The following is a 25,038-nucleotide window of genomic DNA, read 5'->3' as shown; positions in this document are numbered from 1 at the left end:
GAAATCAAGTAGTGCTGGTCTTCCAACTTTGTTCTTTTTCAAAATTCTGTTCCCCATTCTAGAGCCTTTGAATATATATATAATCTTTTCCAGTTCTATTTTTTAAAAGTCTGCTGGGATTTTAATGGGGATTGCATTGACTCTATAGCTCAGTTGGGACGATTTGCCATCTCAACATATTGAGTATTCCAATCCATGAATATTGGATATCTCTCCATTTATTTAGATCTTTAATTTCTCTTCGTGACATTTTCCACTAAATTTTCTGCTAAAGGTGTAACTTATACATTTTTTTAAAAAAGTATTCCTAAGAATTTATACTTTTGGTACTATTATAATTTTTTAAAACTTGTTTTCCAGTTGTTGGTTATTAGTATGCAAAAATACAATTGATTTTTGTATAGGGACTTTGTTTCTGGCAGACTATGAAGATTTATTTATTAGATTTAATTTTATTAAAAGACTTTTAGGATTTTTCACAAAATGTCATCAGAAAACAGACAGTGTTACTTCTTCCGCTCAAGTCTGTACACCTTTCATTTCTTTTATTGCTTGTTGGTCAGACAAGGACCCACAATATGATGTTGGGGAAAAACCATCACTAAGTATGTTGTTAGTAGTCAGTTCTCTGTGCTGTTATCAGGGTGTGGAAGTTTCCTTTTATGTATTTATTTATTAATCATGAATGGGTGGTTAATTTTGTCAGATGCTTTTCTGTATCATTTGAGATGATCATGTGAATTTTGTCCTTTATTTTGTTAATGTGGTGAATCACATTAATTGGTTTTCAAATACTGAAACGAGCTTGTATCCCCCAGGGATAAGACTACACTGGAATATGATGTATTACCCTGTTTATATATTGCTAGATTCAATCTCCTACCATTTTGTTGAGGATGTTTACATCTAAGTTCATGGGAGATATTGGGCAGTGATTTTCTTTTCTTGTAGTATCTTTTTCGGTTTTGGGTATCAGAATTATGCCAGTTTCAATAAATGAATTAAAAAACATTTTCTCCTCTATTTTCTGAAAAAGTTTACAATTAGTGTCATTTATTTGCATGTTGGCTAGAATTTCATTTGTAGTGAGGCTTACAAATCCAATATATTTAATAGATAATTAATATTCAGATTTTCTGTCTCTTTTTAAATCAGTTTTTATAAGACGTGTTTTTAAAGAAATGTATCCATTTCATTTAAGTTGTTGAATTTACTGGCATAAAATTGTGCATAATATTGTCTTATTATTCATTTAATGTCTAAAAGATCTATACTGAAATCCCCACTTTCATTCGTGATATTAATAATTTCAGTTTTCTCTCATTTTTCTTGATTATTCTTGTTTGGGGTTTATTAACTTTATTAAACTTATCAAACAATCAACTTTTGACTTTGCTAATTTTCTATGTTGTTATACATAATCTATGTCTTTCTTTAAAATTACTTTGAGTTTAGCCTGTTCTTATTTTTTTTTAATCTTTTCTGAGAGGGAAACTAAGAATCTCAAATTTAAGCATTTTCTGTCCCTTATATAGGCATTTAAAGCTATAAGCTTTCCTTTAAGCATTATTTTGCCTGCATTCCACAAATTTTGATATATTGTGTTTTCATTATTGCTTACTTAGAAATAATTTTTATAGTTCTTTTATGATTTTTTTTCTTTGACCCATAGGTTTAGAATTATGTTATTTAAATTTCAGTGGGGATTTTCTAGATTTTTTTTTTTTTTGGCTTTCTACTTTAACTCAATTATAGTGATAGAACATACCTGGTAAGATTTTATTCTTTTGAACTTGACTGAGATTTAACTCTATGGCCCAATGAATGATGCATCTTGGTGGATGCATACTTGAAAAGAATGTGTATTCTGCAATTGTTGGGTATAGTGTCCTATAAATGTCAATTACATCAAGTTGGTTGATAGCATTTTTTAGATCTTCTATAGCCTTGTTAGTCTTTTGCTTACTTGTTATGTCAATTTCTAAGAGAATGAAATTAAAATTTGGACTATATTAGATTTTTCTATTTCTCCCATTAGATTTGTCAAAAGTTATATCATAAACTTTGATGCTTCGTTATAAAGTACAAACATATTTAGAATTGCCTTTTTGGTGAAATTGTTTCTTTTATCATTATGTAAGGTCCCCCTTTACCCCTTGTAATACTCTATGGCATAAATTCTACTTTGTCTAATGTTGAGATATCCTCACCAGCTTTCTTATGCTTATTATTTGCATGGTATATCTTTTCCCTTCTTTCTCAATCTACCTGTGCCTTTATGTTTAAAATGCTTGTAAACAGCATATTTTTCCAGTTTTATAGTTGTTAATGATGGGAGGTCTAGTCAGATAACTGTTATTCCATCATGGCATGTAGAGTAAGTCCCACATTCATTTTCTTGGGACCATTAATATGCACCATCTTTCTTTTCCAGTTTGTGGTGCCCCAAAGGCAGGAACTGATGTATAGCTCTATTAAAATGCATTTGTTAGCTGAAGCCAATCGCTTCAGGCTATTAGAATTTCATAGATCATTTTTGTCTAATTGGAGGCAGTGCTTTTCAAACTTTAATGTGAATAAAAATCATTTGGAGACCTACTTAGATATAAATTCTGATTCATGAGATCTGAGATAGGGCCTGGGATTTATGCCAGCAATGTTGGTCTGTGTGCCACACTTTGAATAGCACAGATGTGTTAAGACCTGCCAGCTCACAAAGAGTCATCCAGGTATTGTTTGTCACAGGGCACTAACTTGAATGACTTGATGTTGAAAGGTGAGTACATGAAAATGTGAAGCTAGCAGCTGTAATAAAACAGAGGATGGTGGGACCAAAGGCAACCTGAAGAGTGCTAGCACCACCAAAGTCATTCAAATTTAAATATTTAAAACACTATGCTACCAAAAAACCCCATAAACTTGGGAAGTAAATTCAGGTCACATCCAACTGTTTATGATTCCTGTTCAATGTCTTTATCCATAAGTTAATTTTAAAAATGGAATCTTTATATCCAAACTGATGATGATCCATGTATAAAAAGCCTTTAAGTTCAGTTTGCAAAGAGCAATTGATCCACCTTGGATTTGGCCATGACTTCTTAGATACAACAATAGCATGATCAATTAAAAATATGTTAAGTTGGCTTTATTTGGCCTAATACATATCTACCACTGCCCTGCTCATATTTTTTCCCATATTATCCACAAAGATATCTTAAAATTTACATACATAGGTCTTCATAAAATCCATACATCTCTCTCTCTCTTTATATACATATATAAAATAAATCTATACATTATAAAATTTGTAAATATGTATATATATATACACATATATACATACATATGTATTTATTTATCATAAGGCTTTCACTTATCAATATGTATTTAAGGTTCCTCCATGGTTTTCCATGGCTTGATAGTTCCTTTCTTTTTAGCACTGAATAATATTCCATTACCTGGATGTACTCCAGTTTATTTATACTTTACCTCTTTAAGGACATCTTAGTTGTTGCCACATTTTGACAATTTAGGAAAACTGCTATAGAAAATTCACATGCAGGTTTTCAATGTGGATATGGAGAAAGAGGAATAGGAGGGAGGAGGAGGAAGGATTAAACTAGAGAGAGGAAGAGGGAGGAAGAGGAAGGACAGAAAGCATAGGAGGGAGAGGAGGAAGAGAAGGGCAAGGGAAGGAGGAAGGGGAAGATGATGGAAATGGGGGGGAGAGAAAGAGGGAAGAACAGAGAACAGAGTAAGAAGGGGAAGAGAGGTAAAGAAAGAGGAGAGGAGAAAGAGGAGGTGAATGGGGTATACTTATGCTTCTCTGTAGCATTACATACAAGAAGAGCAAGGGAACAAATTCTATAGAATTTGTTCCCTTGCTCAGGCAATGGAGCAACTTCTATAGAATAGCAAGGGGAGAAGTTGTGACACAAGAATATTACACCCAGATAAGTTTAATTCATGTGTAAATACAACAGAAAAAGATTCACAGATATGCTGTCCCAGAAAATATACCACTCTTGCTAGATATATTGCTCAAAGAGCTATTCTAGTTGAATAAAAATGCATTAAAATAAAGGAATGATGGCTAAATCATAGAATAAAGAGGTATTCAACAAGCATTGAAACATTTTGATCATAGAATTCAGTCCAAATAATGACTATAAATATGGATGAGATAAAACAAAAGAATGCAAATGCCAAATATGTATCTTAGAGAAACCGCAGAAGATTTAAAAACATAACAAAAGAAAAAAATCAGAGTAAACTGAGTCTAAAATCTCAGATTCTATCAACCAAAGAAATGATTGAGTAGGTGGAAGAAGAGGAAAAAAAGATATTCCACTATCCTCTTATATAGGCAGAGATATGAATATAGGGTTTCACTCTTGATTCTGAAAGAGAAATAGCAGTGCATGCAAATTTAAGCCTAAAGGAAACCACTGGAGGTTAAAAGAGGATGCTTAATTTCTAGTGTGGGCAAGGTGGTGGGAGAAACACAGTAATAACAATGGTAACTGAATGTTAAACTTTATGAAAATAATTAAGAATGCATAAAAATCATGTAAACATGATAGCAGTAAGAACAAATGTATTTATATCGTAATACCTGTCAACTGTATTTCAACAAATTAGATAGTCTACCTAGAAAAAATGGACAAATTTCTAGAAATGCACAACCTACTAAGACTGAATCATGAAGAAACAGAATATCTGAATAGACCTATAACTAGTAAGGAGATCTAATCAGGATCTAATCAGAGAAGCCCAGGACCAGATAGCTTCACTGTGGAATTCTACAATTTAAAGAAGAATAAACACCAGGACTTCCCTGGTGGCTCAGTGGTTAAGAATCCACCTGCCAATGCAGGGGACACAGGTTCGATCCCTGAGAAGATCCCACATGCCATGGAGCAACTAAGCCCGTGCGCCACAACTACTGAGCCTGTGCTCTAGAGCCCATGAGCCACAATTACTGAAGTCAGTGTGCTGTGCTCCACAACAAGAGAAGCCACTGCAATGAGAAGCCCGTGCACTGCAACACAGAGTAGCCCCTACTCTCTGCAACTAGAGAAAGCCCACGCGCAACAAAGAAGACCCAATGCAGCCAAATAAATAAATAAATAATTTTTAAAAAGAAGAAACACCAATCTTCATCAAACTCTTACCCAAAAAAATTCAAGAGGAGGGAATACTTCCTAATTCGTTTTACGAGGCCAGCATTACCTTGATACTAAAGTCCAAAAAAGACACTACAAAAAAAGAAAACTACCAACCAATATTCCTAATGAATGTTGATGCAAAACTTCTCAGTGAAATACTTGCAAACTGAATTCAACAGCATATTAAAAGGATTATGTACCATGACCAAGAAGGATTTATTCCTGGAATGCAAGAATGGTTCAACATAAAAAATTTTATCAATGTAATATAGCACATTAACAGAATGAAGATACAAACCACATTATCATCTCAATGCAGCAAAAGCACTTGAAAAAATCCAGCACCCTTTCATAATAAAAACTCAACAGGCTAGGAATAAAAGGAAACATCCATAATGTAACAATGGTTGAGAAACCCAAAGCTAACATATTCAATGGTGAAAGACTGAAAGACTTTTCTCTAAAATTAGGAACAAGACAAGGATATCTTCTTTTACCATGTAGTACTCAACATAGTACTTGAAATCATAGTTAGACAATTAGGTAAGAAAAAGAAATAATTGGAAATAAATTGGAAAGGAAGAAGTAAAAGTATCTCTGTTGTCAGACAATGTGATCTTATATGTAGAAAATGCTAAAATTAGACAGATACATATACACACACAAAACTATTAGAACTAACAGACTAATTAAGCAATGTTTCAGGATACAAAAATCAATGCACAAAACCCAGCTGCATTTCTATACATTCAGAATGAACAGTCTGAAAGGGAAATTATAAAAACAATTCCAATTACAATAATATCAAAAAGAATAAAATACTGAAGAAAAATAAGAAAAAGGCAAAAGGCATGTACACCAAAAACTAAAAATTTGGGAAAAAAAATTTAGAACGCAAATAAATGGAATGAATCCTGTATTCATGGATTGGAAGACTTAATATTGTTATGATGCCAATACTACCTAAAGCAATCTATAAATTCAATGCAACCTCTATCAAAATTCCAATGATGTTTTCTGCAGAAACAGAAAAATCCACCCTAAAATTCATATGGAATCTCAAGGGACATCAAATAGCCAAAACAATCTGATAAAGAACAAAGTTGGAGATCTCAAACTTCTGAATTTAAAATGTACTACAAGCCACAGTAATCAAAACAGTGAGGAACTGGCATGATGACAGACATACAAACAAACGGAATAGAACAGACAACATAGAAATACTGTCCCATAAGTGGTCAAATGATTTTCAACAATGATGTCAAGATTTCTTAGTTATGACAACAAAAGCAAAGGCAATGACGACAACAAAGAAATAGATAATTTAGACTTCATCAAAATTAAAAAAAAAAAAAATTCTGCATCCAAGGACACTATCAGCAGAAAGAAATGGCAACCCATGGAATGGGAGAAAGTATTTGCAAATCACATATCTCGTAAGGGATTAATATCCAGAATATAAAAATCTCCTACAACTCAGTAACAAACAAACAAAAACAACTCAATTAAAAATGGGCAACGGACTTGAATAGAAATTTCTATAAAGAAGGTATGCAAATGGAAAATAAACACATGAAAATATGCTCAACATCTCTAATCATGAGGGAAATGCAAATCAATACCAAAATGAGATCACTTCATACCCATTAGGATAGCTACTACAAAAATAAAAACAAAAACAAGCGTTGGTGAGGATTTAAAGAAATTGGAATCCTTGTGTCTTGCTGGTGGGAATGTGAAATGGTGCAGCTACTGTGGAATATGGTAAGGTAGTTCCTCAAAATTATTAAACATAAAATTTCCATATGATCCAGCAATTCCACTTCTGACTATATACACAAAAATATTGAAAGCAGGGACTTGAACAGCTATTTTTATGCCTATATTTATAGCAGCATTATTAAATAATAGCCAAAAGATGGAAGCAACTCATGTTCCTGGACAGATGAATAGATCAATAAAACGTGGCATATACATACAATGAAATGTTATTCATCCTTAAAAAGCAAGGAAATTCTGACACATATGACAAAATGGTGAACCCTGAAGACATGCTAAGTGAAATAAACCAGTCATACAAAGACAAAAACTGTATTATTTCACTTATATGAGGTAACTAGAGAGTCAAATTTATAGAGACAGAAAATAGAATGGTGGTTTCCAGGGTCTGGGGAAGAGGGGAATAAAGAATATTGTATATATATTTGCAAGATGATGTGATCTAGAGATAGTAGTGATATTTGCAGAACACTGTGATTATACTTAATGACACTGAATTGTACACTTAAAATGATTAAAATGATAAAATTTATGTTATATTTTACCACAATTTTAAAAACAAAAAAACAACAAACATGCATTTTAATAATATATTCTAATATCTAGGTAAATTTGTTTTTTTAAAAAAGTAAAGTTTATTCAGTAAGTAAAATACCAAAAAATAACAATTTAAAAACTAACTTTAGAAGACTATCCATTGAATAAATTGGAAAAAAAACTAATTATCTCCTAAAAAGGAAGGGATCAGACAGCTTCAAAAATGAGTTGTTGGGGCAGGGTTGCAGTGGAACAGAATAATATAGGAGCAAAGTTTTTGTACACTATTAAAATAAGGTAGTATTAATCCAAGTTAAACTGCTATAAACTAAGATATTTATTGTAATGCTTAGGGTAACCACTAAGAATATAACTCAAAAAATATATAGTAAAAGAAACAATAAGGTAATTAAAATGGTATGCAAAACATATCTACTTAACACAAAATAAGGCAGTAAATGGAGAAAATGAACAACAAAAAAGATGTAAGACATATATAAAATGAATAGCAAAATGGCAGAAGTGAAGTCTTCTTTATCACTAATTACATTAAATATAAATGGATTAAACTTTCTGATTAAAATGTAGACATTGGTAGATTGAATTAAAAACCACAATTCAACTATTTGCTGTGTAGAAGCTCCTCGCTTTAGATTCAGAGACAGATAGACTGATACAAAAGGATAGAAAAAATATTCTGTACAAACAATAATCAAAAGAGAACTGGGGTGGCTATGCTAATGATCAGAAAAAGTAGACTTTAAAACAAAAATTTTATGAGAAACAAAGAACATTATATAATGATAAAACAGCCATCAATAAGAATATATAACAATTACAATTATAAACATATACACATGTAACAAATGAAGAGAAACTGATAAAATTGAAGGGAGAAAGAGGCAGGTCTACAAAAATAGTTGGAGATTTCAATATCCCACTTTCAGTAATTGATAGAACAAGGCAGAAGATCAAGTAAATGAAAACATGAACAACACTATAAACCAACTAGACTTGATGAAATAGATAATATGAATTGCCCTATAGCTATGAAAAATTTAATTCACAATTTAAAAGCTCCAAAAATATGAAATCTCCATGCCTGGATGGTTTCCCTGGAGAATAATGCCCAAAACTTAAAGATGAATTAACAGCAATTTTACATAATCTCTTCCAAAAAACAGAAGATGATTTCCTAAATCACTTTATGAGGCCAGTGTTACCCTGATATCAAAACCAGACAAAGACACTACAAATAAAAGTACAAACCAATATTTTTTCTAAGTTTGGATGCAAAAATCCTCAACCAGAATATCAGCAAACAGAATTCAACAATATATGAAAAGAATCATAGACCATGACAAAGTGAGATTCATTCAAGATATACATTTGAAAAAACAATCAATTTAATCTACCGTATTAATAAGTTAAAGAAGAAAAAGCATATAATCATGGCAAGTAATGTAAAAAAAGCATTTGGCAAAATCCAGTACCCATTCATGATAAATATTCTCAGCAAATCATGATCTTTTGGCTTAAAGCAATTATAACTATAATTAATGCAATTCCTGTCAAAACCACAGAATTTTTTTATATAGCCATAGACAAACTTATTCTAAAATTTGTATGGAAAATGCAGGCCCCAGAATAGTTGAAACAATCTTGACAAAGAACAATAAAATGGGAGGAATCACTATGCTTAGTATTAAGGCTTACTGTGCAGCCACAGTAATCAAGACAGTGTGCTATTGGCAAAGGAATCAGCACATAGATCAATGGAATGAATAGAGAACCCAGAAATAGACCCACATAAATATGTTCAACTGATTTCGGACAAACTTAAATAGTAATTAAATTAATAAGTGGTGCTATAGCAATTGGACATCCATAGCCCAAAAAAAAAAAAAGAGAACTCAAACTTCACACCTTATACAAAAATTAACTCAAAACTGATTGTGGACCAAAATGTAAAGTGTAAAACTAAAAATCTTTTAGAAGAACAAGCAAACAAACAAACAAACAATCCCAGATTATCTTCAGGGTCTAGGGCTAGGCAAAGAGTTAGACTTGATACCGAAAGCATGATCCACAAAAGAATAAATTTATAAATTAGACCTCATAAGAATTAAAAACTCCTCTTTGTGAAAGACCTTGATAAGAGGGTGATAAACTTCAGAGTGGGGGAAAATATTGGCAAACCACACATCTGGCAAGAAACCAGTGTCTACAATATATAAAGAACTTTCAAAACTCACTATTAACAATCCAGTGAGAAAATGGGCAAAACACATGAAAAGGTATTTCACCAAAGAGAATACACAGATAGTAATAAGCACATGAAAAGGTATTCAATATAATTAGTCGTTAGGGAAACACAAAACCACAATGCACTATCTCACCATGCCTATCAGAATAGTATAATAAAAAATAGTGACAACACTAAATATTGGCAAAGAGGCAAAGAAACTGGATCATTCCTACATTACTAGTAAGGTAAAATGGTACAGTCACTAGAAAGCAGTTTGATCGTTTTTTAATAAAACAACATGCTATTACCACAGATGCAGCAATTACCTTCTTGGATATGTATCACATATTAATAAAAACATGTTCACACAAAAACCTACATACAAATGTTCACAGTGGCTTTATTCATAATTGCCCAAAACTGGAAACAACCCAGATGTCCTTCAATAGGTGGATTGTTAAATAAACTGTGTTACATTGGCTTCTACCAAGCAAAAAGAAGCAATGAACTATTAATACACATAACAATTTGAATGAATCTCCAGAGAATTATACTGAAAGAAAAAGTCAATCCCAAAAGTATGATTCAATTTATATAACATATTTGAAACAACAAAATTTTAGAGATGGAGAACACATTCGTGTTTTCCAGGTGTTAAGAACAGGACTGGAGGGAAAGAAGTGCAAAGGAGGTGAGTGTGGTTATAAAAGAACAATACAAATCTACACATACGATAAGATTGTGTAGAATCAAATGCACACACACACACACACACACACACACACACACACACACACAGAAATGAGGGCAAGTACAAATGAGAAAGCTGAATAGAATCAGTCAATTGTATCAACATTAATATCCTGGTTTTGCAAAATGTTACCATTGGGGCAAACTTGTTAAAAGATATTACGAGATCTCTCTGCACTACTAATTATAATTGCATGTGAATCTATAATTATCTCAATAAAATGTCAATTAAAATAAAGACTAGATAATGTCATTCTGAATTTTGAATCTTAATCAAGAATCTGACCTCTTTCAAATAGGCAGTTGGGAGCTATAGAAGCTGGTTGAGTATGGATGACTTGGTTACAGGGCTATGGATCAAAAAAATCAATATGATGATAGTAAGTATGATGAATTAAAGGAGAAATTACTGAAGGCAGGGACACAGAAAAACATAATCAGGGATCAAGTAAGAGGTGATACTGAAGAGGGTATTGCACCCAAGGAAGTATGGACTAGATCTTTGCCTTTGGTCAGTTCAGAGATGACATATCCAACAGACATTCACTTTATCCAAGCTCTTTTGTAACTCACACAGTATGTGACAATCTGACTATAAAGCAAAGGCATTTCCAAGTTATTTCACTATGTTGAATTAATTCTTTTATGCCATATTTTTAACATTTTGGTTAAAATGAAACATTTTTAGTCCTTGGTTTCAATAATTTAACAATTTTGTAACTGTAAGTGACATAAATTTTCTAATCACTGTGATAACTGGCATGTTTTAAAAAATAATTTTTAGATGTTTGAAGATTGGAAAAATATATTAGACTTGTGGTTTTAATTAATTTTAATTAAATGTTTAAAATTTTTGATTAAATAAGTTTGTAATCAATGTTGAACGGTCTGAGGACTTTTAATTTGTTAATTTTTAATGTTTTGATTCATTAGTCTTATAAGCAGAATTTAAATATTCAAAGAAATATTATTTAATGAATTTATACATTGTTTAATTGTGCATGAAATAAAATACAACAGGAGTGATGCTCCTCATGCATTAAAGATTACTGTCATCAAATTGCAGATCTGGAATCTAAGTCCTTCTCTGCCTCCTTGACACCAGGCTGCCCTGGCTAGGTCTGCATCCTCTCTTTTCAGCCTTCTGGAAGGAGTAATGGATCTTACCTTATGGGGTTATCCATCCTGGACACTGTGAGGAAGGCAGCAAGATTGGCTGTGTAGGAGGAGCACACAATGAGGGTGAAGAGCCACCAGCTGCCCATCACGATTCGCATAGCCATGGAGTTCGCTGAGGATTCACCACCTGCAGGAGGCAGGCAAAGGGGATTGGTCCTGGGCTTCTGCTCTTGCTTTGCATCTCCAGAGAAATTCTCTGCCCTGCGGCCAGGCATGAGGAACCACCCCTGGTGGTGAGCCGGGGATCAGGAAAGTGACTGCCGGCTGGTTATGGTGGGCTCTGACAATTCTGGGGAAAAAATGCTAGGACCACCAATCTTGGAAAGGGATGGCAGACCACAAAATACGGAAAAGTTAGCATTGGCATTTTTAGTGACAGGATGTTTCTCAAAATGCCAACAGTAGAGTTCTGAATATCAAAATCTTCTAGTTAGAAGATTCTACCTCACTGTGTTGAGAACTTTCAGGGCTGCAACCCTATGTAATGTCCCTTTCCATTTTAAATTCACATGGAACAGTCTCAGCAATTCTGTAAAATTACCTCCTACCTGGAGGATTTCCTGGCTTTCTTTTAAGAAATGAGATGCACCATATCACTTTTATTATTACTCAGCCCTCGCTAGATGACCTTTTTTTTTTCCTATGATTTTCAGAAATCACTGCATGTGACTTGTAGTCAGAAGCTGCCTCTTTGAGGCCAATTGTTTCTCCTTGGTCCCTTAGGTGGTAGCAGAAGAAAACTCCTCACTGACTATTCTTATATAACCTCTCAAGCAAGTGATACACACATTTGCCATGGTGCAAATAAGGCTAGGACTCACATTAGGAAATTTGCAATTTGTTGTTTCCAGTCAAAACTGCACAATCCTGTAACTCCCCAAGTGCTATCCAGACTTCTCAGAGACAGGAGACTTTGTATCTCAAGAATGGCTGGAGTACCGCTTAGATGATTGCAAAACAATTTTGATTTTTTATCCCATTAAGACTTCAAATTTAAACAAGATGGAGTTTCTGACAACCCTGTCTGCATAACAATCAATCTAATGTGGGAGGCAAGGAAAGTGCAAAGCAGAACTCGCAGGTTAATTTTATCTAAAGTGGAAAATCAGGACTTGAAGTTAAGTTCCGTGTTGTGATTTCATTTAGTTCCTATCTGGTATTACTCAGAGAACCTGGGAGCAGCATATTAGGACTACCTTAGAGATTAAATAAAATTGCATTTAAAATGACTTTGGCAAAATGCGTCCAAGAACTTTGCCAACGGACAAGTTCTTCCAAGCCCCTGGGGCTCTTCCAACATTGAGAAACCAGGAGGGTACCTTGCTGTACGAAGGCTCCGTAGACGATCCAGATGGCACTGTTTAAGGTGGCAGAAGCAGATGGCCGGGGCTGGGCAGCACTCTGAGCCCTCACGGCCTGTATCCGGTTCAGCACAAATATCATCACGCCAACCACAGGGATGGCTGCTGCAATGCAGGCCCACACGGCAAAATCAAAAGGAGCAAAAAGGGAGAAGATGCTGATTTTCTCCTCGGGCTTCTTGATGAGGATCCCCACCGAGTAGTCCATGTACCGCTTGCTGAAGTCCACCACGCTCTCCCTCTCCGGGGTGATGGTGATGGCGGAGATGGCTAGGTCCGCTCTCTGAAAGGCAAACCCATCTCATCAGACAGCAGTCCTCAGTTTACCACTAGGTTCTACTCTGGGTCAAGGACTGTCCTCTGCCCTTTGGGTTGTTCAGTTCAGAGGAAATGGACTTGAGAGTTGACACCTCGTGACTTTGAATGTTGTAAGGAAAATCCAGCACTAAGGTGTCTCTTATTACCTCTTTCACCTTACAAATTTCTCTCCCAAACCCTCAGAACTCCTGGAAACCACTTCTGGAGGAAAGAGTCTATAACCATCTTCATTCCTGTGTGAATTACAGTTTTTCTTCACTTTCTTAACAGTCCCCTTAGTGAACTATCTCCTTTCTTTTGCTGGTATTTCCCTCTTACCGCCCACCCCCATCCCTGCCCCAACTCCCTTCTATCTTCTTCTGGCCTCATCTACATCCTTCCTATACTTCAAGGCCACAGGGACACTCCATTTTTCCATCAAACCTCTCCAAACGCCATTAGCCCACACAGGTTATCTCTCTTTTCTAAAATACTTTAGAAGTTATATGGTGAGTATATAACTGCCTTGAATCTCATTAGTGTATCAGGCCTAGATTGTTTTATATGCAGACTCTATGTCAGAGAATAACATCCTCCAAGAAAAAAGGGGTCATCCACTTCCTTTGATCTTCTGCCTGCCTTAACTCATGGCTTCTCAGACATGTGGGCTGCTTCGTCCTTTAGTAAAGCCATGCTGTGAAGGGGTTCTCTGGGCATCCTGTGCTGCGACCTCAAGAGCACCTCCCAAGATTTTTGCTTTCCAAGATGAGCTTAATTTAAAAATAGACAAAGAGGGCTTCCCTGGTGGTACAGTGGTTAAGAATCCGCCTGCCAATGCAGGGGACACGGGTTCGAGCCCTGGTCCGGGAAGATCCCACATGCCACGGAGCAACTAAGCCTGTGCGCCACAACTACTGAGCCTGCGCTTTAGAGCCCGCAAGCCACAACTCCTGAAGCCCAGGTGCCTAGAGCCCATGCCCTGCAACAAGAGAAGCCACCACAATGAGAAGCCCATGCACCGCAACAAAGAGTAGCCCCCACTCGCCGCAACTAGAGAAAGCCCACGAGCAGCAACAAAGACCCAAAGCAGCCAAAAATAAAGAACTAAAATAAATAAATTAAAAATACCTTAAAAATAAATAGACAAAGACCCATTAATAGTCTCATGCTCTACTAACTGAGCTAGTCGGGCACCCAAGACCCCATTAAGATGGAACTAGATTGTGAGGTTAAAGCTGCCAAGACTGGTGGAGACTAGGATCCTTATGCCTAGGTGGATGTCAACATAAGAGCATTAAAACGTACAGTGATCATCCCTATCTTGGCTCTGGGGTCTCTTAAGTAGGAGGCATCGTCAGAACTAGGTTTATTTTAGAATGACCAGTTGTGACAGCTGATCCAAACTACATATTCCAATTGGGGAAAACTATATAGAAGGATTTTATCAGGTCCAATATGCGGGCTAGAGGGGCAAATATACTGACATCTAAACTGTGAAATCCAACAACATATCTAGAGTAAAGAGAAAAAATGGTGGAGGTGGCCGTGTCAGAGATCTCAGACTTGCCACATTTGCATCTCTGGTTCTTGCTTCTCTTCTCAGAAACCCACGGTCCAGGGAGGTTTTCTGGGTTTTTTGGTTTATTTGTTTGTCTGTTCTGTTTTTGTTTTGTTTAAGTTTGGAGCATATTTAATGACAGAGAAAGAAATCTAGGGGATCAGGATAGGTTAACAACAAAGAATGGAGGGAAACTAATTTATGAAACCAGGTCCAGAGGAGGCACAAGAGAGTTGACTCGTGATGCTGGTGGAGGGGTGAGCTGTAACAGGAGGGAAAACACTCCCCCTACCCCGAAACTGGAGGTGAGGGCACGTGTCTGCAGATATGAACTTCACAGGAAGTTGAAGTAGAATCTCATGCCCAGATGTCTCCATTTCTTTCCCTAAAATAAGAGCACTTTGTTTTCTAATTTAAGATAGAAGATTATTAGGTTGCTTGAGGAGAAAGATAAAGTTTTGAAACAGTCTCTAAGGAATGTAGCCAAGGGGCCCAATAAAGGACATGTTAAGGAACTGTCCCAAAGGCCCAGTTGAGTTGAGAGGCCACACATTGTTCATACATCCGTCTGGACAAATTTGTGATTTTCTCCTCTAACTGCATACAGCAAGCTGGATGTCAGAGTCAGAGGGTAGATAATAGAACCAGGTCAGGGCTTCAATGTAACAAGAAATCAAGAATAATTTAGAAGAATCATACAGGATGAAGGGAACAGGGGCTTATCTGGACAGCCACAGAGGATGCACCAGGAAAGGATGCAGTATCAGAAGGGCACAGAAATCTTAGAGAAGAATGAACCTCAAATACATGTGCCAAGTGAAAAGGGCCAGACACAGAAGACCACATATGGTATGACTCCGTTTATAGTAAATGTTTGCAAATATCAAATCTATAGAGCTAGAAAGTAGATTAAAGGTTGCCTCCGGCTGGGGTTGGGAATGGGATTAACTGTAAATGAATATGAGGGATCTCACTGGGGTGATGGAAGTACCGTAAAACTAGATACGGTGAAGATTGCACAGCTCACTAGATTTCCTAGAAATCACTGAATGATACATCTGAAATGGGTGAATTTGATATATAACTTTTTCCACAATAAACTTGTTGTATGTGTTTTGTTTGTTTGTTTTTTAAGCTTAGGAGAAACCGGAGAGAATACAAGCCTCGTGTCTGCATTCATGGGTTATAAAGCAGAGGACCTGTGCTTTAGGAACAAAGGCCAGAGTCAGAAGGACGACAGGATTTAGTTATGGATTGGGACAGTGACAGTGACATGCAAGACGCTAACAGGGTACATGGGGGCAGGTCCTCGAAGGTCACTGGAGGTGAAGGGATCAAAGCACTCGAAGCCCAGGGTGGTCCGTAGGGATGTCAGAAACATCAAGATTGATGGCAACAGTAATACTGGAGGGGGGGGGGCTTGAGCAGATCCACCAATGTAAATCGTTGTCAGGAAATGACCTAGAGGTCCTAAGAGGGAAGGGTCAAGGATGGGGAGACAGCAAATTGGCCTCACGCCATGAATCTAAATGAGGACCCAGGCTCTACAGGAAGGAGGAAGATTAATGATTTGAAATTAATCTGAGGAGCTGGGGAATGCCGTATCACTTATACGTAGCAATGCAGACACACCCACACACTCAATTCACCTACACACATGCATGTGGACACACACGATATACACGCCCACTTGTGGGCCTTGAAGAAGAGAACAAGCATGCATCAGTTCCCCCCAACCACCCCTCGTGAGAATTGGGTTCCTACTGCAGCCCAAATGTGGGAGTGGATTTCATGAAGTGTGGATTACAGAACAGGCACAGTGGACACGTTTCAAAGGAATGAGAGCAATGGGCACAGAAGGAAAACACAAAGTACCAGGGAATTAGAAAATAAAAGAGCAAAAATGGGTATAGCAGGGAGGAGGCGGGTGGAGGAAAAGAGATCCTTAGTGTGTGGAGCGTGGTAACTGTGGTCTGTCTAGCTGGTCCCAAGATTCCAACTTCATAATGGGCCCAATTTAGACATCACCCCAGAGGCAGACTGGGGTACCCCTCCCCATGGACCTGCTTTTGGGACCTACCTTGCTGATGAGCTCCCCGATCATCCCGTTCCAGGAGGTGTTATGGAGCTGGTGACCGTACCTGCCATCGGGGGCCTGGTAAATCTCATATTTGAAGCCCAGAGCCTTGGCCAGTGCATCCAGGACATCGATGGAGAACCCTTTGTAGCGCTTGGGCTGTCCAAGGATGTTCTCAGCCACCATCACAAAAGGCTCTTCCTGAGGACAACAAAATGAATGTTCTTCAACTAAATCACAGGTTCGTGAACACACATCTTTCCAGGGTATTATTAGAGAGACCAATCCGATGAACCATAATTTCAGAACGTTTGTGGACATGTGCATTGTATTTAGCCAATTTAGGCCTGGAGTCTGAACCCCTCTGCCCTTTTCTAAAGCAGTTTGTGGACACTCAGGATACAGGGCACAGGAAAATCCCTCCAGCCAGCATACTGATGGAGGAGCAGATTTATTTGTCCCGTGTCATCCCAGACTCGGCCCAGAGCCCCATCTCCCAGAACAGCACGGCTTGTTTTCATTCCTTCATTTATAACATTGAGGACTCTGTCCGCTGGAAATGCCATGATTCTTCGGGACCCACGTAAGGAATGTGGATACCTCTCATCCAGGATATCAGATGACAACAGAGCTCTGTGATACTGGATTGAGGGAAGACAGTAATGCATCTATCAGATCATACTAGAAAATGGAGGCTGAGTCACAGGACAAGGCCATACTGCACGTCAAGGACAGGACAGCATTAAACCCCACGGTCTGAAAGTCCAAAGCCAGGCCATGTGCACATTCACACATTTTGCGCTATGTCACATGTGCTCTTGTAGGGCACGTGATCATCTGGAAAACACCTCAGGCTTCCCCACCACCACCCTGTGAAACTGAACAAGAAGGGGCCTTTTGGCAACGTCCCCAGAGACTACATCTCATTAATTTAACTTTGGGGGGAAATAAGGTATAATGTTTATTCCTGGTGGGCATATGGGGAATGCGGAAACGTGGTTGCCCAAGACTTCTAGAGCCAAGAGACGCCAGTGCTGCTGGGACAGAGGGGAATGTTTGGACCATGTCTGACCAGCTAATAAGAGATAAATCTAAAATGTCTCCTACAGTTCTAAAGAGATGAAGAAAGAAATGGAAAGGAAGATGCTTCTAAGGTATCTTAAATACGTAAAAGTCTCTGATTCCAGGACAACCATGCAGAGAAACTGCAACAAATGGTCTTCATTATGAACTTTGTGTCACATGGGCCCATCAGTGGTATTGGGTTCTGGAAGGATGTCCTCCCAACATCCTTCTGGGGGCTCTAGCTACCACCAAACCTCTCCTAAGGACCACCAGTAGGTCAAGATCGTTTACATCCAAGAACAACTAGAGTTGTTATGCCCGCTCTGGAGCTCAGCACTGGACCTGGATTAGTGGTCCTTCTCTAGAGCAGTCCAGTGACCTCCCATGGAACGTCTCAGAGGCTTGGGGCAGAATCTCCAATCTCACTCTTCCTTCACTGTTCATAAAATTGTTTGAGTGAAAGGCCTTATGAAAGCTCAAGCCACTACTTAAGATCCCCTTCTCTCTAAACCCAGCATCAAGCCAAACAGAGAGAAGCCTCTGACTCAAAGCCTGAATGGCAGACCTCCCCCATATGCCCATGATCCTACCAAGACAGTCACCACTTTGAGAGTCAGTCCTTGGAGGCGACTGCCCATGGGCCTCTCCTGCAGGCTGCCATTCAGGCCCTTCTCCGAGTCCCACGTCGCCAGCTGTGAAGGAAAAAGGGAGTGTGAGGGACAGAACGGGCACCTGTGCAAACCTTAGGAATCGACTCCTAAACTGGGCTCCTGAATCAGGCAGATAGATGGACAACAGCCCTAGGAGTTTCCCAGAGAGCTAGAGGCATCTTACAACCTTAGAAAGAATGAAGGTGTGACAGATAGAGCTCCGCTTCCTCCAGCAGCTCATCTGGATCTTGAGGACCTGCCTCATCCTTGAAATGAAACCAATTGGTAGGAACTTGTTTCTGGAATGAACATTTATGTCCAATTTTACTGTCCACCTACTGAGGCCATGTCAATGTGTCTCGCACAAAGTGCCCTCTTTCTTTCATACTCCTTTGACTTGCCCAGGCCAGAAGGTCCTTGAGATCAGCTGCTTCCATCACCAGAGCAGGATGAGATCAAAAGTGAAGCAGGTAACAAAGACCCAAGTTTACAGTTGTCTTACACCCTGATGCCAATTGCAAACAGGACCAAGAGCTCACTGTCTTCACTGTAGCGCTCACTTCATAATTTTCCCTGATAGGCAGGTAGAGGCCAAGAATACATGTGCTCTGGGTCTGCCACATCCTCCTAAGCCTGCAGGATCTGTCCAATAGATGCATTTAAGACCATCTAAGATGGTCAAGGAGACCCTATCCTGGCTCAGAAACAACTGGAGACACAGATGCTCTTGGGACTGCTTCCCTTCCCTGCCTCCCTGCAGGGCCTGAGCAACAACGATGAACCCTTTGTCCGATCAGTGATTCTCAATCGTTAATTGGTGAGATGTAAAAAGATAGATATTGGCCCCATCTAAAGCCAACATAATTAGGGTCTCAGCACTTGGACATGAGGAATGTTAATGCTTCCCCAGCGATCCTCGTTGAAAACCTCTGCTCTTCTAGGTCACTGGGCCTCTGATGTAGCTGCACATTAGCATCTCTTAAGAGGGCTTTTAAAACCAACTGAAGCCTGCCCCCTGCCCCAGAGTCTGATTTAACTGGTCGGTAGTGGACTGGACATGGATCATTTAGCTGCCCAGGTGATTCTAATGCACAGCCAGGATTGTGAACCGCCGCCACAGATGAAAGCAGTGATCTTCAAACCTTAATAGGCAGACAAATCACCTAGGGATTCTGCATGCATTTCTGATTCTGGGGCCTGAGATTATTCCTGTCTAACAAGCTCCCCTGTGCTGCTGTTGCTGATCCATGGACCATCAGTTCAGTACCAAGGGGTTAAAATTCAGACTGTCACAGTAGCACCTACCCTTCGCCAGGGAAAACCCACAAGACCCCTAGTTAGGCTGAGCAAAAGAACTACCCCTCTGCGGAAAAGTGCCACCAGATGCCTTAAAGGAGCCACCAATAGTGCCGCTTACGGACACTTCTACTCTCCCAGCATTTCCCATAGCCCTGACATCTGCAGCAAGGTCGGCACCCTGAGCCTTGACTATGAGGCCACAGTTCCAGAATCTGTGGGGCCGCTCTACCTGGAAGATACTAGAACGCTGAGGCCTAAAGCAGGAACATCGGAATGAGATATGTGGTTCTAGAACCAGTTTAAAGGAACCTGGAACCTCCTGCCATCACTTCCAACGTGATACAAGCTAAAACCCACTTCACCCTAGATAATAGGATGCCTGGAAGTGATGAACAGAGCACTTAGTTAAGAGCACAGTCACATACTCTGAGGAACTCCCCACAGCCACCACTCATTAATTTGAGGGGCACTGCAGTGAAGAACAAAGTTAAGATCTATCCAAAGTCCTGTTCAAGGACATCAAAGATGCCACGCTCTTGGAACTGGTACAGTGAGAAGGAAACTTCATGGCTATTTCTCTATGGGGTCTCAGGAAATAGCCCTGGGACTTGCGATCAATTCCCGCAGCCGGATTCAAATGCTGGTCAAAGGGAAAAGACAAACTCAGACAAACGGAGTGCAGGTGTTGACTCCCTGCATTCTTTGGACCCTTCGATATCAGACTCGGGGGACTCATGGTGTGTATTTGGGCAGCCTGCATCTTATCCCCATAACTGTTTAGCCCAGGCATTGGGGCTGCTTAACTCTATGTGTGATCTGCTGCACCCCCTGGGTTGGGTGGTGTTATGAAGGTCCCGGTCCCCTTTACTACCTCAATGACTTACAGAGTCATAATGGAAGCAAAGATGACATGTCAGCTCCAGGGACTGGATAGTTTGCTCTGTACCAGGACTTGAATTCGTAACGCCTGCTGCCCAACCTCCTTGGCACTGGTGATGGGGCATCTCGACTTTGTGCTGCCCTGGTTTGGATGAGCACCTGGAATGAGGCTCCGCTTGGCATCGACCAACCGGCTTTACCTGTCTTTCTATTGGGATTGTAATCAGTCATGGGAATGGAAGCAGGAAAAATAGTTGGGATAAAGCCCTGTCCTTCTACGGTTTTAGTTCAGCTGTGAGAAATGCTCTGCCTCTCCATCCTTGTCCTCACCGTGCTCTGCCTCTAGCCCACTGCCTGGCTCAAGGCAGCAGCACCTCTGCCCCAAAGTACTGCAACAGCCTCCCCACTGTTACCCCAACCTCTCTCTCTTAACAGCCCTCCTCCATTGTGCTGATACTTGTCATAAACTCAAATACAAACTATGTTAATTAACATTTTCTAATTACTTCCTATTTCTTAAAGAATAAAGGCTAACACTTTTCAACTTGGCCTAAATGAAAAGGCCTTCCTGATCGAGACCCAACCTTGACTGTCAGCTTCAGTTCACTCCAACCCCACCAAATTCCTCACCTTTCTCAAGCGCATGGTGTTCCCTCCTGACTCTTTACATCCAGGTTCTTCTCCCTGGAATGCCATTTCTCTCTGGCTGGGTCTGGTAAACTCTTACTCAATTTCTCAAAAAAATAAGCTCTTACTTTAGGGTAGTTTTAGATTCACAGAAAAGTCGCAGAGGTTATGCAGAGACCGTCCATATACCCCACACCCAGTTTCCCCTGTTGTTAAGATGTTACATTGGTATGATTAGTATGATACATTCCTCCCAACTAATGAAATGTTTAGTTCAATCTCCACCATTGATACAAAGCTGCAGTAGAAATGATCTTCAGTGTCTTCCATTCTAGACCTAAGTCTGTGATTCCGCTGTGCTATTTGCGTTTCTTACCCCGTTCCCTGGGATCCAAACCCTGTCTTCATAAACTGTCTAGAGGTTTGGGCACTTGGACTGGACCTTGCCTTGCTTATTCCCATCTCAGAGTTTCTAACCTTGCCTTGAATGTCATTTCTCCTCTAGACGATCAGCTCCCTATTACTGGTATAGTTTGGGAACTTGGAGGTATTAAATTAGCATATGTTTATGAGCCAATATATCTGTGTTCTAGGTGTGTTTCCACCACTTACCTGAGTGACCTCAGCACATTTTACAGCACAGTACTTAAATCACAAGAGGCAACAAATATTTTTGAATAAATTTAACTTCACTGAGATTCCATTTTCCTATCGATAAAATGGAATAGAAATACCATCCCTGCCTACCATGCTGAGGGGCTGTTCAAAGGAGAAAATAATTTTGAAATAATATGTAATAAAATAACTTAAATAATAATCACAAAGTAAAGAATCAAGATATTAGAAGGTGTGTACAATGCGACCTTAATTATGTCTTCTTTTAAAGGCAGTGGTTAAAACGGGAGGAAATGTGTTTAAATGTAATATTTGGATTTATCTTGGTGGTAGAATTATGAATAACCATGATTACTTTTTTTACGCTTTCCTATGTTTTTAACAGGTTTGTCATTACTTTCACAAAAAGGAAAATATGCTTTTGATAAAAATAGCTAGCACGGGTGATAAAGCAAAATCCTGTCACATGCACTTGTATGATTGAGGGCTGAATGGAAGGAAGCAATTAGAGTCAAATTATCTATCGGTAGGTCAAGGCCAGTCTAAGAGTTAGAACTTAATATTGAATACATCAGTTCTCTGGTTGCAAGGAGCTATGGCCGAGGTGCCCATCTCCTAGAAGAGGCACACTGCAAGGTCTTCCAGGACAGCATCTCACAATCTAAGACACCTCCAAGATTGTGTAGGGCCCCATGAGCCTGCTTGGGTTTGGAGACAGGGCAGTGGCCCCTCCTGGGGCCCAGCTCCATGAAGACAGGCAGTCTTCCTCCACTAAGGAAGAGGGGCGGGTGGCATCAAATCTTATTAGTTACTATTCAGACCATCCTAAGGCAAAGTCATTTAAATCAAAGTGCAACTTCATGAGAGAAAGAAAAAAAATTCCTCCAACCTGTTACTATTATTCCTATTTCTTTTGTCTGAAAGTACTTAGGGACTAAAGGTTTTTTAGTTTACTGTTTTTCAATACTCACTTCTCTCTCCCTGGCCTTCAGGCATCCTGTACTCTAACAAAGAAAGAAAAAATACTTCAAAGAGAAACCAAAATTCTGCCTTCAAACACATCAAAGTAACCATGTTCCAGGATCTGGGAGCCTTCGAGCTGGGCAGGAAAGTGTACTATTCCCTCACATCAGCCTGAAGCCAAGTGCCCTAGGCTGAGTGAATCCTCCTATTTCCACAAAGCCTTGGCTCTTGTCCAAATCTTAAGACCAGAGTGGTAAACCTTCATTTGAGTGAGGCCATCCCTCTGAGCACCCAATATGTAAGACCAGAGCAGAGAAAGTCACAATCCTTTTCAAACAAAATCTTTCGTTTAAAAGACTAAAGTGGAATTTTTAAAATAAAATAAAGCCTTTAAGTGGATTCCCAAACTTGCCGCCCATCAAGATTAGGAGAGACTGTGTTCTGCCTCCCTCCTGAGGACAGCTTGGGGCTCCCTGATCAGAATGCTGGAGAAAAAAGTTCAGATAATAAAAGCCAAATGAAGCTGATAGGCTTGATAAATGGGAAGCCAGAAAAACCTTTCACCCAGTGAAGTCCTGACACTTAGTCATACAGCTGCAGACCATTTCATTTGTACATAAGTGCATCTACTCTGACTTCCTCTTGTATTTTGCAGACAGAATTTTGTTTATGGGGTCAATGAATTTATGGCCACGGAAACCCACTTTTGACAGCTGACCTGTCAAGATCAGTGCCTGAAAAACTAATTTCCAGCACTGTTAAACAAAACGAGAACTGCCGCTGTTTGATAAGACAGCTATGGTTTTCATTCATTGCCAAGAGCTGCTCTACCCAGACCGGAAGCGTGGATGGAGCCAGAGGTTACAGCACAATCATTACTTGAAAGAGGATAAATGGTTTCAAAATCTGATGATGACAAACAACTGTTCAAGAGATCAGCCAACTGGAGAATAAATTTCATAAACCATTGGTGCCAGGAAAATATATTTCCTGAGTCAATCAGGGTGTTCTTCATGTTTGCGTTTGAGTTGTGAGATGTAGGGGTTTGGGACTTCGTGGCCTGTCCTTATTAAATGCAGGACTATTAACCCTAAATGGGACCGACCTCCTTTAGAAGATTGGGCTTTGTGGTCTGTCGTCTAGTTATAGAGGTGTCGTAAAGTGCTGGTTCTCTTTTCATGGCGGGGAGCGGAGAAGGGAAGGAGAGAAGAGGCAACCCAACTGCTGTGCAGCCCAGAATGTGACCAGCTTCATACATTGAGCCTTGCCAATTCCTTGGGAGGGAAGAGGAAGGGAAGAAGGAAGGTAGGTTTGCTTACCCCCAAATCTTATGCTTAGCTATATCCAACAAGACAATAGATCAATAACCTCTATCGTCACATTTCGCAACTGAGTGAGCAATACTTTGCTGGTGAGCTTGTCTCAAGAGAGCACTGGAGGCTGGAAGTGAAGTTTCTATGACCATGCCAGTCAGATCTCACAGCCATAGTTGGAGCTCCATCTGAGCTGTATCCTCATTGACCAGCGACTGCCATGAGCCGAGTGCAGACACGTTCGGCTGGCGTACAGGATTCAGAGTGATGGCGCATGGGTTTAACATCATGTCAGTACATGGGCTTTTCTGAAATAATAAGCCCTCTATTAGCTTTTATTCCTTGGTCCATTTTTATTGGAAAACAAAACTGTCTGGTGTATGTTTCAAAAAAAAAAATCAGAGCCTTGGGTGGGGGTGGGGTGAAGGGGGAACCCACATCTTGAATCAGCGTGCACTGGGGGATTCAGCCAGCACTGATATCAGTCAGGAGGTTGCACATTTTAAACTCTGACTAAATGCAAGGACCACATGCTCAGACACAAACAGGGCATCTTGGAAGCAGAGTGCAAGCATCTGAGGATAGGATATTAATATTTGTAGCCAGGGTTCCTGAAGGAAGGCCTACTTTGAGAATTCATTTTGGGCCTTCCAGTATATCTGGGTTACTAAGG

The 25,038-nt window shown here is 39.3% G+C and overlaps 1 protein-coding gene across 3 annotated transcripts in view; it reads right to left on the bottom strand.

Annotated features, from left to right (window-relative positions):
- Nucleotides 1-25,038, bottom strand: part of GRID1 (glutamate ionotropic receptor delta type subunit 1) — a 663,206-nt gene that overhangs the window by 101,819 nt on the left and 536,349 nt on the right. For 2 of the 3 annotated variants that reach the window (XM_079899987.1, XM_079899989.1), the window contains exons 9-12: nucleotides 18,610-18,711; nucleotides 16,958-17,155; nucleotides 12,981-13,305; nucleotides 11,650-11,788 (exon numbers count right to left, since the gene is read on the bottom strand). In XM_079899987.1, the coding sequence (XP_079756113.1) occupies nucleotides 11,650-11,788; nucleotides 12,981-13,305; nucleotides 16,958-17,155; nucleotides 18,610-18,711 (764 nt within the window). The remainder of the gene's footprint in view (nucleotides 1-11,649; nucleotides 11,789-12,980; nucleotides 13,306-16,957; nucleotides 17,156-18,609; nucleotides 18,712-25,038) is intronic. The other variant, XM_079899988.1, reaches the window with a different exon arrangement.

This window comes from Stenella coeruleoalba (assembly GCF_951394435.1).
Source record: "Stenella coeruleoalba genome assembly, chromosome: 16".
Classification (NCBI taxonomy): Eukaryota; Metazoa; Chordata; class Mammalia; order Artiodactyla; family Delphinidae; genus Stenella; species Stenella coeruleoalba.
The sequence above is the reverse complement of the archived record's forward strand: the minus strand, read 5'-3'. Positions and strand labels throughout refer to the sequence as shown.